Source organism: Oncorhynchus clarkii, chromosome 11 (genome assembly GCF_045791955.1).
Source record: "Oncorhynchus clarkii lewisi isolate Uvic-CL-2024 chromosome 11, UVic_Ocla_1.0, whole genome shotgun sequence".
In the NCBI taxonomy this organism is placed as follows: Eukaryota; Metazoa; Chordata; class Actinopteri; order Salmoniformes; family Salmonidae; genus Oncorhynchus; species Oncorhynchus clarkii.
In genome coordinates this window covers 33,126,168-33,140,587 of record NC_092157.1, presented here as the reverse complement: position 1 = coordinate 33,140,587, position 14,420 = coordinate 33,126,168, and the positions used below count along the sequence as shown (strand labels likewise).

The 14,420-nt window shown below is 40.5% G+C and overlaps 1 protein-coding gene across 1 annotated transcript; it reads right to left on the bottom strand.

Moving 5' to 3' along the window:
* Positions 1-1,837: 1,837 nt before the first annotated feature.
* Positions 1,838-11,572, bottom strand: LOC139420711 (sonic hedgehog protein-like). The gene is made up of 3 exons (XM_071170942.1): positions 10,979-11,572; positions 6,727-6,988; positions 1,838-4,866 (listed from the first exon to the last, which is right to left on the bottom strand). Exons 1-3 carry the CDS (start codon positions 11,288-11,290, stop codon positions 4,172-4,174), a joined length of 1,269 nt encoding a protein of 422 aa, XP_071027043.1. The 5' UTR covers positions 11,291-11,572; the 3' UTR covers positions 1,838-4,171.
* Between the last annotated feature and the right edge of the window lie 2,848 nt (positions 11,573-14,420).

The following is a 14,420-nucleotide window of genomic DNA, read 5'->3' as shown; positions in this document are numbered from 1 at the left end:
CAGCAAACCGTATGGCTTAATCCTACCAGATTATTTTATTTACGGAACTTTTTTGTACTCTAATGAAGAGGGAATTTTATTTTGAAGACCTTTTATGAATGATGTTGAATAAATGTATTATGAATGTTGTATGCATACCTCCTTCATGTGAACAAGTGTTACCCTACCTTCCTCACCTGGTGTGTTTGTAGAACGCATTCCTAATATTGAGTTGCACCCCCCCCCCCCCCCCCCACCCTTTTTTTTTGGCCCTCAGAACAATCTCAATTCATCGGGGTCTGGACTCTACAAGGTGTCCAAAGCGTTCCACAGGGATGCTGGCCCATGTTGACGCCAATGCTTTCCACAGTTGTTTCAAGCTGATTGTTCTTTGGGCGGTGCACCCTTCTTGATACACACGGGAATCTGTTGAGCATGAAAAACCCAGCAGCGTTATTGTTCTTGACACAAACCGGTGCGCCTGGCACCTACTACCATGGCCCGTTCAAAGCCACTTAAACATTTTGTCTTGCTCATTCACCAAGTGACATCAATAAGGGATCATAGCTTTCACCTGGATTCACCTGGTCAGTCTGTCATGGAAAACGCAGGTGTTCTTAATGTTTTGTAAACTCAGTTGCCTTCAGTAAGTATTCACACCCCTTGACTTTTTCCACATTTTGTTGTGTAACAGCCTGAATTTAAAGTTGATTCAATTTAGATTTTGTGATACTGATCTGCACATTCATATTCCACAATGTCAAGGTGGAATTTTGTTTTGAGAAATGTTTACAAATTATTTACAAATTAAAAGCTGAAATGTCTTGAGTCAATAATTATTCAACCCCTTTGTTAGGGCAAGGCTAAATGTGTTTAGGAGTAGAAATGTGCTTAACAAGTCACATAAGTTTAATTGACTTACTCTGTGTGCAATAATAGTGGTTAACATGATTTTTGAATGATTATCCCATCTCTGTACCCCACACATACAATTCATTTATCTGCAAGCTCCCTCGGTCAATTAGTGAATTTCAAGCACAGATTCAAGCACAAAGACCAGGGAGATTTTCCAAAGTCTCACAAAAAAGGGCACCTATTGGTAGATGGGTAAGACACTGAATAATATCCCTTTGAGAATGGTGAAGTTAATCATTATGCTTTTGATGGTGTATCAGTATACCCAGTCGCTACAAAGATATGGGCGTTCTTCCTAACTCAGTTGCTGGAGAGGAAGGAAACCGCTCAGGGCACTAAAGGAATACTGCAAAAAAATGTGGCAAAGAAATTCACTTTTTATCCTGAATACAAAGCATTAGGTTTGGGGCAAATCCAACACCAAACAACACTGAGTACTACTCTTCAAATTTTCAAGCATCATATTATGGATATGCTCGTTGTCAGCAATGACTCTTGAGTTTTTTAGGATAAAAATAGACAGAATAGAGCTGAGCACATGCAGGCAGAATCCTAGAGGAAAACCTGGTTCTATCTGCTTTCCAACAGACACTGGGAGACAAATTCACCTTTCAGCAGGACAATAACCAAAAACTCAAGGCCAAATATACACTGGAGTTGCTTACCAAGACGACATTGAAAGCTCCTGAGTGGCCTAGTTACAGGTTTGACTTGAATTGGCTGGAAAATCTTTGGCAAGACTTGAAAATGGCTGTCTAGCAAAGATCAACAACCAACTTGACAGAACTTGGCAAGTTTTTAAAAGAATAATGGGAAAATATTGTACAATCCAGGAGTACAAAGCTCTTAGAGACTTACCCAAAAACACCCACAGCTGTAATCACTGCCAAAGGTGATACTTACATGTATTGAATACTTATTAGTGTTTTATTTTTCATTCATCTTTTTAAAAAGTATTTTGTGTAGATCATTGGGGGGAAAAGAAAATTACATGCATTTTGTTGTTACACATTGGAATTAAAATGTTTATAAAAAGTCAAGGGGTGTAAATACTTTCTGAAGGATCTGTTTGTGTCAAATATATGTCATATGTGATGCATGCCAAATTACCATTGCACCACTTTCTCAGCTAGAGCCTTGTGTAGAACATGACCAGCAATTTAGCATCAGCAATCTCACCTACAGTTTAGTCTCCTGGGACATCCTACCAATTTACCTAAAGTTATATTCCTTCCACCTTTTCTGCTCACTCCTTTATAGGAATATTAAATAAAGGATATTTAGACATTTTAGAAGGTCAATGTGATGTTTTTAATCGTGATGGTGTTGCACCCCAGATTGAATTCATGGAGAGATGACGCTCGATTCCCATAGCTCTGTCTGTCGCCTGTGTACGGAACCATTTAAAATGCCTGAACCACGTGGTGTCGCGCTTGTACACGTTAACAGATTGACTAAAGACCGTTTTTATTGTGTCGAGTCTAAATCTGCGGATTTCATTCCTATCAGTCGTGCCCAATCATATCGATTTGATGAATATCGATAATCGAATGGGTAATGATGACCAGAAAACAAAGACTTTGAAGGTTGACATGTTCGATAGCTTTGACCTTAAATATAAACTAAATCATTTGCCAGCCTATCTTTCAGTTGTATGACCATGTGTAAAGTAAATCTTGACTTCTAAACAGTGTAGACTAGGTTCCTCAGCGCGATGTAGACTGCAGCCAGAAATATTTCCAATAACTCGCCATTGTCTGAGAACAACAGTCGCTGTTTCTTGAATTGACAGGCATCTGTGTATTGTGTGGCAGTGAAATCTTCATAAGTAGTCTGGTCATTGAGCAAATATCTGATTTAACGACGTTTCCTGTAAATGGATTTGCCGCTATGCTCACAGTCTGCAAGCAGTTTTAGGGCTAACAAACACAGTTCTGTTTAATCTGTCTGCACGTTTTTCAGAAGTTATTTGCGAAGGCTAACCTCGTTAAATGTGACATGGAGTCTCTACATTTCGCAAGCAGACATTGGGCCGTTCAAAGCAGAGGAATCCCTGCACTTTTACCTCAATATGTTAAACTTCACATTTAATTTGAGAAAAAAAATTCTACGTAATTCATAGCTATATAGAACTATTCCATGGGTTGAGTCAAAAATGCGCTTAACTGGAATTGTATAAATGCATTGGTGTCAGAATGAGATTTGCGCCAAAGTTATGCAATTGAAGCAGCATTTCGAATTCTAGATTTGAGTAGAACTAATATTAATTTCATTTTGATAGTCTTTAGGTTCTCTTATGGACCCAGAATGTCAATTTACAAGAGCTACTGGAAAAAGACATGTAACAACTGCAGGTTTGAATATTTTCTTTATCTCATTTTGTAATAAACATATAAATAATAAACTCTAGACATTTTTGACACATCGCCCTGTTATGAAAGTTAACTTGAACGCTATTATATACTATCCAAACTGTGCATCTGCCGCATGTTATTTCTATAAAACTATTTCCCTATTACAAAATATGAAAAGAAAAATACATTTTAGTACATTTACAGGAGTTACTTTTTAATTTATTCAACGAAACGTTTTGTTCTGTACTACTTAAACTGTTACTGAATTGTCAGAATGTGCATTTCAAATTTTCTAAAAGAAAAATTGAAAAAAGAAATACAACAAAAGCTGAGGAAATAATTATACGAGGCAGAATATCTGTCCCAATCTGACAATTGAAATGAAACGTTTCCAAAATAATACAATTCTTAATAAACAAAACAAGATTTCCAAGACTTTTCCCAACTATTTAAATTAAAATATATTCTCGTATCTAACACTATTTCAAATAACGAAATGTGATTCGGTAACGATCTGTCAAAATCAAATTTACAATTCTGTGTATAAAAATATAATTTATGGACCCCCACGAAGTTTGTTTATCCCCAAAATATATCAGTCAGTTGCACATAATATGCACAGAACATTGCAACCTGTCAAGAAGTTTGCTCCTTTTAACATGGTCTTCTTTTTCTTTGTGGTTTACTTGGAGATATACAAAAATAGATTCTGCACAATTTTGCTGGTCACACCGTTTTAGGATCCATCCGCGTGATACCAGCCAGTTCACATGAGAATAAATGATTCAAAGAAAACTTTTAAGGCTCCATTCATTCTTTAAAAGGGACACACATGTACAAGTCACTGAAATAAATATCCCAACTTCGCTGGGGGCTTTGTATTTTTCATTCCACTATTGTTTATTGTCTTATTTTGCTTTGCTTCAACTTGAGTTTATTGACATCCCCAGAGGGTGAAGCGCGTGGCTATCCAAGAGCCACGTTCCTAATTGATATAGAATTTTGGAGTACCAGTGCACTCCGTCCTCATGTAAGGTGGCGTTGGGCATCGAGTAGTCTTTCGGGGATAGCAACGAGGACAGCCAGTAGCTCAGTCTGACAGGTGCAAACGCCCAGTGCGCTAGATTGTGGTCTTCAATTACCGCGTAACATGACGCAAGCACCTGATCAACAACGATGGTTCCTTGAACAGTCACGGGCGCAAAGGACCCCTCGTGCTCCTCCATGTAAATCCGTCCCACGGTGACTGACTTCAGTTGGTTATGCAAATCATCAAAGACAACCACCTTTTGTCCAGGTTTGACTTCGCTCGCAAATACTGCTGACATGCTGTGGAGATCATCCGTTGAGTTGTTGACCACGAAGAGGAGATGTGCAGCAGTAAGTGTAATTTTCTGAGCCGGTTCTTTAGTCTCTATCACATAAAATACTCGTCTAGTTGACGAGTCCTGGTCCATGAACATGATGAAGTCGCTGTATGCGAGGTCCCCATCACTGTTGCCACCTAGCACTTTGTCGCCAACTCTGAGGTCTTTCACTGCCTTCCTGCTTCCATCTTTGAGAGTCACCGAAGCAGTGCCTGGGAAGCAGCCGCCTGATTTGGCAGCAACTGAGTTTTCTGTTGAAATAAAATATTGTATTAGTGATGGTGAATATGATTGTAAAAATACAGTATATCCATATACTAGGCTTTTTTATCTCCCCGTGAAAGCAGGACACGTTTTGGGCTCACCACTGTGGAACGTATGCAGCCTATAGCGCATGTGCCTATAGGTCTATGAATGAACCACTGTCACACATATAAGCTTTATTGGCTATATCCACACGTTTTAAAGAAAAGAGGAATGAAAATTCTGATTTTGGTCCATATCTCTCATTAAAACGAATTTGAACTTAACATCATTGAGATTGCATTGTATGTTCCCGCATATAAAACATGGTGCTTTCATTTGGCATAATGTGAATGTGGAACTCCGTCACAAAAAAACGTATTGGTTGCTTCTCATTGTGTGAGATGAGAAAACCGAGAGCCCTGGCTCCTCTAACGTTAATTAAAAACCAATAAAGAGCTGACATTGTCATTCTAAATCAGCTTGTGGACAGAGCCAGTCTTGGAAAAGAACATTTACGCCTTTCCCAGCTACTCTTCCCATATTTGCTCAGGTGCAGAAACCTCTACGTGACAATTCACACACATAGCCTACTCAGAAAAAAAACAAGAGCGCCGCAAACACTATTTACCCAGTGGAGCCACTTTTCCAAGCCTCTCAAGATGTAGATTTGAATTTAAATGAGGACCCAGACTCTAAATGCTTGCAGTCGACCAACATCAATGTCCCTTCTTTTTACCACTTCTCCCCTGCTTTGTTGTCAATCTTGATGACAATAATTCGGGTCTTGGGACTGGGAGAACTCTTCACATTCCGATCTCCAGGATCACAGTCAGTAAACACACACATCCACAGAATAGAACCGTCCCTCTCTGAATTTATGCATCTAATCTTCTTTTAAGATTCCGAGGCATGAAATAAGGTGACAATTGAAAACCAGATTTGCCCCTAACGAATTCAACGTTGCTAAGTCCAAATCCCTTTGGTAAAGTCACATGACCCCTAATGACACGGACTATATGATCTCAACACGTGTGTGTTGCATTTTAAATATAAGATTTCCCATTCAATTCTAAACGAATATGCTCTCCACGGGTAGAATAGGCCTACGTTGATTTCCATAAGGTTTTTAGGAAAATCAAGAGATGATTTTAACCCAAAAGATTTGTCTAAAGTAGGCCTATTTTGGTCAAATTCATTAGGCTAAACATTTTTGACGGCCAACACCGACGCAAACATAGGCCTAGAATAGATGATTTCGATCAAAAATAATACAAATCAACACATCTAAACATGTAATGTATTTTGTTGACGTGCAGTGATTTTGAATTCCATAGCCTATCAGTTGAATAATGAAAATACTTTTTTCCATATATGCAATGACATTTTATTTGTGTGAGAATATGTTTTGTGTAATAAATGGTCGTGGTTCCATCGAAGAGACAGTGTGGGGCGATATAAGATCATAAAATAGATGATATGCATTAACAATGAACAAGCAGCAAATACCCATATAAATAAGACAACTACTATGAAATACATATACATCCATATATTAAATATGGATATGAAAGGATAAAAGACCACGACATAACGAGTGTTAATAACGAGAATAGCGAGAGGACACATTGTGTGGAATTCTGAAATAGAAGGGGGTTGCCTAACGAGATAGCATCAAATAAGATCATAGTTGTTTATTTCATCCCAATAATATATGTTAATTCATTATCTAGCTGGAGTAGTCTATATTGTAAAAAAAAATATATATATATATATACATATATATATATATATATATTCAATATGAGGCGGGAAACGTTATCACGTTTTCCAAAATATACCAACATCTTTTTGACTTGACACCCTACCTGCTTTGACAGAACAGTGGATGTGGGCCTTGGACTCGTAGTAGACCCAGTCGAACCCAGCCTCCACTGCTAGTCTGGACAGCGTGCCGTATTTGCTCTTGTCTCTATCGGAGGTCGTGATATCCACTGCCCTTCCCTCGTAGTGTAGCGACTCTTCGAAATGGTGCCCATCCTCGTCCCAGCCCTCGGTGACGCGGAGCTTTACCCCTGGCCACTGGTTCATGACAGAGATCGCCAGGGAGTTCAGCTTGTCTTTACATCTCTGGGGGAAGGAACATGGAACACTTAGTCGTCTATTAAGATATATCAAATTCACTAATCATGCTCACCAGATGCCAATACCCTCCTGTAGGTTATATCAGGCCTGGGTAGTAAGACGACATTAGGCTCATATTTGATATATGATATTTAAGTGTTATGTTCCAGACAGCGTATATTCATTCATTCATTCATTCATTGGCTCTTGATCTTAAACTTAATTCACAAGCCTGAAGGTATTGTGATTTTGTAGATGCATTATTGGTGGCCAAAACAGCTATCCTATAGAGTTGACATTATACAGTTCGTCTTCATATCTGCACTTTGTGGACCAGAGACCAGGATTTATGATCTGAAACAAGGAGCACACACCCCCACCTCCCTACTGGTTTATGGATTACATAACACAAATCACTCAAATAGTTAACATTTCACATCCCATTACATCTGGTGAAGCTGAATATTCCACACTGGTGATCCTCCATCTATTGGTCTAAATAGTGATGTGATTGGATATATGCCTACACACAACAATGTGAATGGTTTGTTTGAATAAGCTTGAATATTCTGTGTGAAGAGCAGAGTCAGAGGGCACAATGTCAGATAGAGAAGCTTGTGATAAAAAATTGATAAGGCATTGCATTCGCTTCACTGGCCTAAAACATATAGATTTGGTCCTTGGAAAGATGCGACCACTCAATGGCCTATTTGTACTCTCTCCCAATATGCTACAACATGATAGACCCTGTCCAATAAAACAAAATGCTGGAATTAATGACATATTTGAAATTCATCGGAATTGAAAAAATATATATAACTCTATTGAAAGCAAGAGTCTTTAGTAAGACGTGTTTTATTTGAATAAATAACTGATATTGAGTATAATCTTCAGGAATAACTGAGTTATAAAACAGTTGTCTTATAATTGGAACGTTGCACTTCCTAACCTATCTAGGGACCCTTAGTGGAGATGCTTGGCCTTCTCCAGGACAACTCTTCTCGACACTTAACCAATATGTCAAATAAAACATCACAAAGAGTCTTTTCACCGCAACCAGAGGGAACGTTTCATTATTCTTGTCCCGCAAGTTCTTGGGACGTGACAGGACTACTCAACTGGAGGTGTTTTGGTTTTCTTCCCTAAAGGGCTAACTATCTGTATAGAGCAAGTAAGCCCCCCCCCCTCTCCCACACACCACATCCCTAGCATGGGCCACCACTCTCCATCCTCTTTCGTTTGTTGGTAAGGATCTCAAATGCTGGTCATATGGCTAGCCTACCAGTGATATCGCAATTAGCCTAACCTGTCTTTCCTGCGAGACGTCAAAACAAACCAACAATATACTCGCACTTGTAGCAGGCAGTGGGTAAAACAAATGCAAAGGGACCATGCCAAAAACCCTTTCCTGCACATTCTGAGTAGGACTGCCGGAGCCAAGAGCCGTGAAGCCTAAACTATTTATTAATTCATTGGGTCGTGTGCCGCAAATCCAGCCAAATTCTGTTCAACCACCGTGAAGCCCAGCAGGATCCCTCCGCTGGCGCTTTGTCCTCAGACTAAAAGTTTTTCAACAAGCCTCGCCCGCAGTCTGTCTCTTAATCTTCTCACAAATGAATTGGTTAGAGGAAACACTTATCATGTACCTGTCAGTGCAAACAACCCGCTGGTCCGTCTCAATTTCGCTTCGTTTGTGGGGCTATATTCAGCTCCCATTAAGCTGTGCTCGCTACAGACGACCATGTGACGTTTTTATTCGCGACAGAAAGGTCCGGGACTGCGCGCTAAAAATGTCTGTAAAGCGACGACCTCGTTAACTTTCCCCGAGACGAACTGTCTTTGTAGTTGTTAGTGGGCTGCTTGGTTAACCCGCTTACTCAAAATGAGTTGGAACAGCCAGGGGACATCACGCTTTTATAGTCGTCATCACCTTAAATGGAGTATGATTTACATTAGGGAACCACAACAGACAGACGTCTAATCTCCATTGAAATTGCACTTTGTTTAAACAATTGACAGACTGAGCTCTATTCCAGCTAGGGATCCATCCCATAGTTTATACCTTCCAGTGCACCTGTGCACCCACAGTGCGTCAGCGCCTTCCCCAAGACAGCCCACTGGATTGACCTTTACGCACAACAACCATACAATATAGAAGATGGCAAACATATTCTAGATGCTAACCATTAGCTCTTCATATTATTCAGATACTACGTTTGTAGGCTGTAACTATCTCTCTAACTAATGACGTGGTTGCAGGTGCATCTCGTCGTTGGGGCTACGCAGTGCGCCACTAAACAGCACATACTTTCAGTACTCCATACTTAATACATGTTTTGAACTTTGTTTATGTGTCCTCTTCTCATTGACTAAAGGTCATACGTTCAAATGCTCCCGCATAATGTAGGCTGGATGTCAGGTCGTGTTAAATGAATGGAGGGAGTGGGCATATTCCCACGGGGGTGTTTGTCTATGAGCCTCCTTTTGCCTTGCCTGGTCTATATCTATAGCAAATATGTAATATTTTAAATATTTCACCTTTCTATGAATTATAGTCTAGCACAAAGCATAAAACAGTGAGCTTATTTTGCTATTAATATGTTGTTGTTTTTGTAAATGGTTTGGCGCATTTTTTAAATTCGGTGATAACATAATAAACCAACATACATCCTCTACTTTCAGACCAATAAAGAAGGACGGTAAATGGAGATGAAAGCGCACAGTGTGTCAAAAAGTGGAGTCTTTGGCACAATTCCCTGTTCAACCACATCTTTAACTGGCAGTGGCCGGAGGGCTATAGACAGAGTAGAAGGTTATATCTCTCACTCTAGCCTCCATTTGAAGTGTGATAACGTATAGGCTATATTAGAGGAAGGGAAGGGAGCGTTTAGAGATATTTTGAGACTGCACGCAGGGCAGGGTGAATATTTAATCAAAGCTCGTGCCCATGTCGCGGTATACGGTTCAGGGAGTCTGGCGCGCGCGCCTCCATCATCACACTCCTTCAGGTTCAGTGGCATTTTTAGGTGGCCGGACGGAAGTAATTGACGTTCTTATTAAAATAGTAACACAGCATTTGCAAAATACGTGCAACAGACACCCAATATAGGCTAACAGTTGGTGGAAATCAAGTAACCCCATAGGTGAGAGACACATGCTGCCCAGACTGCATTTCTGACCGATATTTTTATGGACAATGCATGCAAGATAGCCACCCAAAATCGTATAAAGAAATCACAGACACGGATTCGACAGAGGGAAATCTGATTCAAAGAAAGTACTATGCTTGTTTGCCACTAATGCTTTCCAAAACAAATGCATTACCGGAGGCGCAGTCGGTGCAGCTTGCTATATCGTTGCACTAATTGGCCGCGTCCCAACCCATTTTTTAAGTAGTGATAGTGTTCAGAACATTCTCAAAGAAATGTCAATGTCTTCATGGGCCGATAAACAGTATACTGATAAATGGTGAATAACAGTATGCAAGAAAATGTCTGAATACGCCAACCATGCATACATAAGGCTACTGTTTTAGTCATATGCCAAATCAGATGACTGAAATTAAAGATTTAAAACGAGATGTAATCTAAATCTTAAAGGTGCAATTGCGGAATATCCAAATGCTATAGTGTTGCATAGACAACCGATGTGCGTCTGCACAAGGCCTTGATACAAATATAGATATGAGAGGACCACATCAATATTTCAAATAAACTGCCACAATCATGAAGGCCGAGTGTCCCACTGGTCTGCCAGCAGGCCTATGTCATGTCTCTGGTTTGATTATGAAAGCCCATGTCCATGCAGGACCTAATCAAAAGTGCAATGCTCTGGGATTGAAAAGGAACCTTTTCACACATCTACTAAAAAACAAACAGATTTGAGACTTAAATATGTATATGAATTTGTTTGTGGTGCGCAATCTGCATCCAATGTGAAAGGCTATGTTACACAGTGTCCTAAAAGATGCGAGGCATTTAAAAAGGTTCAATTTACCTGAGTCATGAGCCGGTCCGCACCAGTGTTCTCTTCATCCTTAAAGATAATGTCAGTATTGTAATTGGGAGTCAGTTCTTTAAATCGCTCGGAGTTCCGCGTGATCTTCCCTTCGTATCTGCCACTGGCCCCTAGGGTCTTCTCCGCGACGTTTGGGATGAACTGTTTGTACGCAAGAGGTGTCAGCTTCTTCGGATGTCTTCTCCTACCGTAGCCCCTGCCCGGTCCACAGCCCATCCCAGAGGACACGGACAAGGACAAGCAGATCAACCCGACCAGAACGATTCTCGTCAACAGCAGCATTTCGTCCATAAAATCTAAATGACTCGGAGCCTCAGTGTGTTATCAACCAGCGGCCGTTTGTTTCTATATTTCTCCTCCCTCTCGCGCGGCTGGTTCCACAATGTCCTTGTCTCCTCCTCTAGTTCGTCTGTAGGCTACGGTGCCCCCCGATCACTACCGTGGCAGGTGCGGAAATGAACGCCTCTGCAAAAATGATAACGGAACACATCGAAGGAGAGACGTTGCTGCTTGGGTAAAAAGTGAGAAAATTAACAACGGAATCTCTGCGCAGTCGAGCTACAGCCGCTTGTGCGAGCAGACCGCGTTTACTGCTATGTATTATAGCTCCGATCTATGGCAGGGGAGGGACCTGATTGGTTCGCCTAGACAAACCCATCTGATGTTATCACACAAAAGAGTAAAAAAAATCTTTAAAGATTTTTTCCACCTGAAGGGTGGGTTTAGGGGAGGGACTGCACTCCATGGGAAAACATAAATTACACCTTTTCTCTCTCTGTTTCTTAAAACGATTCCCAGTTGAGGAAAAACCCAACTCGTAGCCTATAGGCTTATGTTGTTATGTTATGTGACTTAGTGTGGGTGATTCGAATGTTGTGTCTAGAATTATTAGAATTATTACTTAGGTACATATTGACTTCACACTCATGGGAAATAGCATGAAAATGCGTGTGCGCGCACGGATGCCCATGGACATGCATGTCTCTGACTCTGGGAGTTTTTCACTGTGTAAGAGTCTATATTAGAGCGTCTGGGTCGATAGGCTCCATGAATAACCCGAAAGTTGTCAAAAAGTTGTACAATTAGTTAACCATATAGCCCAGTATTATTGCTTCTCGTATGTAACATTTACTCAGTGCGTAACCGCGCATTTGGATATTGCCTACAAACGAACGTTGGGAAAAATAATGGGTGAATCACGGTTTGGAAATTAGACGGGCCAGGGGGAAAAAAGATTATACAGAATATAATTTAGGCTAAACTATGTCCAAATGTCAGTTGAATAACTAATTTGACTCGGGCATGATACCCCTTATACTAGTTTTAGTATGGTAGATCAATTTTCAGTCTGAACAGAAAGTAGCAGGACACATTGCGTTTCAGTCTGAGATTGCATCAAAAGAGTACATCCCATGGCCGTATATGATATGTCAGTAGATGTGAAAATCCCTGCGTTTATTTTCTTGCATAAAAATACATGAAAAATATAAATGCGCATGACACTGCCATATACCATGGCGCACACATAGCCTATGTGGATGCATGTCACGCTTTAGCGCCACCGTCCAATTGTTCTTTTAGATACAGCGTCGCATAGAAGCAAGCTTATTTGAAATGGCCAAAACTAACCAATGACGTCTAACTCAAACTCTAATTTTATGTTAATGTTGCATGCGTAATGCGCGCTCTCGGTGCGCCTTTCCAAAATTCGCCAAAAGGTAATAAGTGGAACGCCACTTTCAAACCACGTGGACACACAAATTCTAACAGTAACAAAGACTTTTCTTTTACTTTGTCACACTTGTTAATACAAATGTTGAATTACATTTACATTGTTACAGTACACCTACGTTGTGTGGAAGAGTAGGCCTGTAAATACAGGTTCAGATTTTTAGCCTTAGATCTAGGGGAATTCCTTAGCAACAAACACTTTGAAAAAAAATCCTATTTCACCCTTACTCCAAACTAGTAACATCCTAGTATGGAATAAAATTATGTTTAGGCCTATCTTAAAATAAATTCCCCAAAGTCAATGGAACCATAATCCAAAACATATGGATAAAATCAGACAGGCACAAAAGGTTGTCCTGGTTTGAATGATGTTTTGGGGGGGGGCGACAACAACGACGACTTCGGGTGTTTCTGAGGGTGTTATCCCAGGCCTCTCCTTCCTTCCAATCCTGGGCCATTGGTTATTGGAATTGGCTTGTCAAGTGTACACAAACGTGCTGCTGTCTGTTTGGGCCAGGGATCAGACCACAAAGCTTGTCCCCCAAAGTCCACTTCATTGACAGATTAAGTCATGGTAACCACTGTATTCACTGGTCCATAGCAGCAGGCGAGGTATGTGGTAATTGTCTTACTTTCTCTTGTCTTCACATGTTTGCAGGACCGCTCTCAAAGATGGTGGCTGTTTGTCTTGGGAGACATATTAATGCTCTGCTTCTGCTCCTCCATGGCCAGGCCTTTTTTTTAGCAGGCCCCTTTGCAGATAATGATTTGTTGTCTTCCATTGGATGCTTCTAGAGATGACCAAAACTCCAGTGTTCATCGGTGACAATTTGATGCTGTATTGCAGACCATATCTGAATTTCACATAGATGGTGCTCTTTTAAAATGGCTTTATTCACTATTTTATGGGTACATCTTAATGAAAGCCTTGTCTGTGAGGTATCAATGAGTGAACCACTCTGGTCTGACACAATATAAAACATTGGGAGAGGCCTTGAAGATCTTGCCAGGATACTGCCACTGTGAATGACCACTGTAAAGGTAATATTATTTTCTTGCACTGATATATGTATATTACTACATACATAAGCAACACAGAAAGAATCCAAGGCTTGGTTGAATAAAAGTCGATTGGGAGGGGCTTTGTATGTAATCACAAAACCCTTTGTTAAGTAAGGAGGTGCTGATTTGGGTCGAACAAACAATGGATTACTTATCATTTGGAGATTATTCATTCAAATGTCTATAAATATAAATCATATTTTGTGTCATTACATAACGTGTCCAGGGTGAATTATTGGTTAACATTGGGATTCAATATCATAGTGATATTGCAGAAATATGAATAGTTCAGATTAACCTTTATTTGCATGCTAGAATAGGCCTGTAGGTCTTGCTTGTGCTTTGCTTTTCCCACATTCACCACGGTTGTGTGGCACATGAGATGGGGGAGATCCTGCCAACCACAGGAGAGATGGGTTAGGTCTAATTAAAACCTGCTCTGGCTGACCTCCAGCACTGCCAACAATGTGCCAGTGGCTCATGCCAGCTCAGTCAGGGCAGGTGAAGCTACCTACCGCTTAGTGTGCCCAGGAACGTGATGAGGCCCTTGCCAAAAGATGACCAGCGTAACTGGCAGAGCGCCAGGTCAAACCGAGAGTCCCCCTCTTCAGTGAGCGAGAAAAAAAAT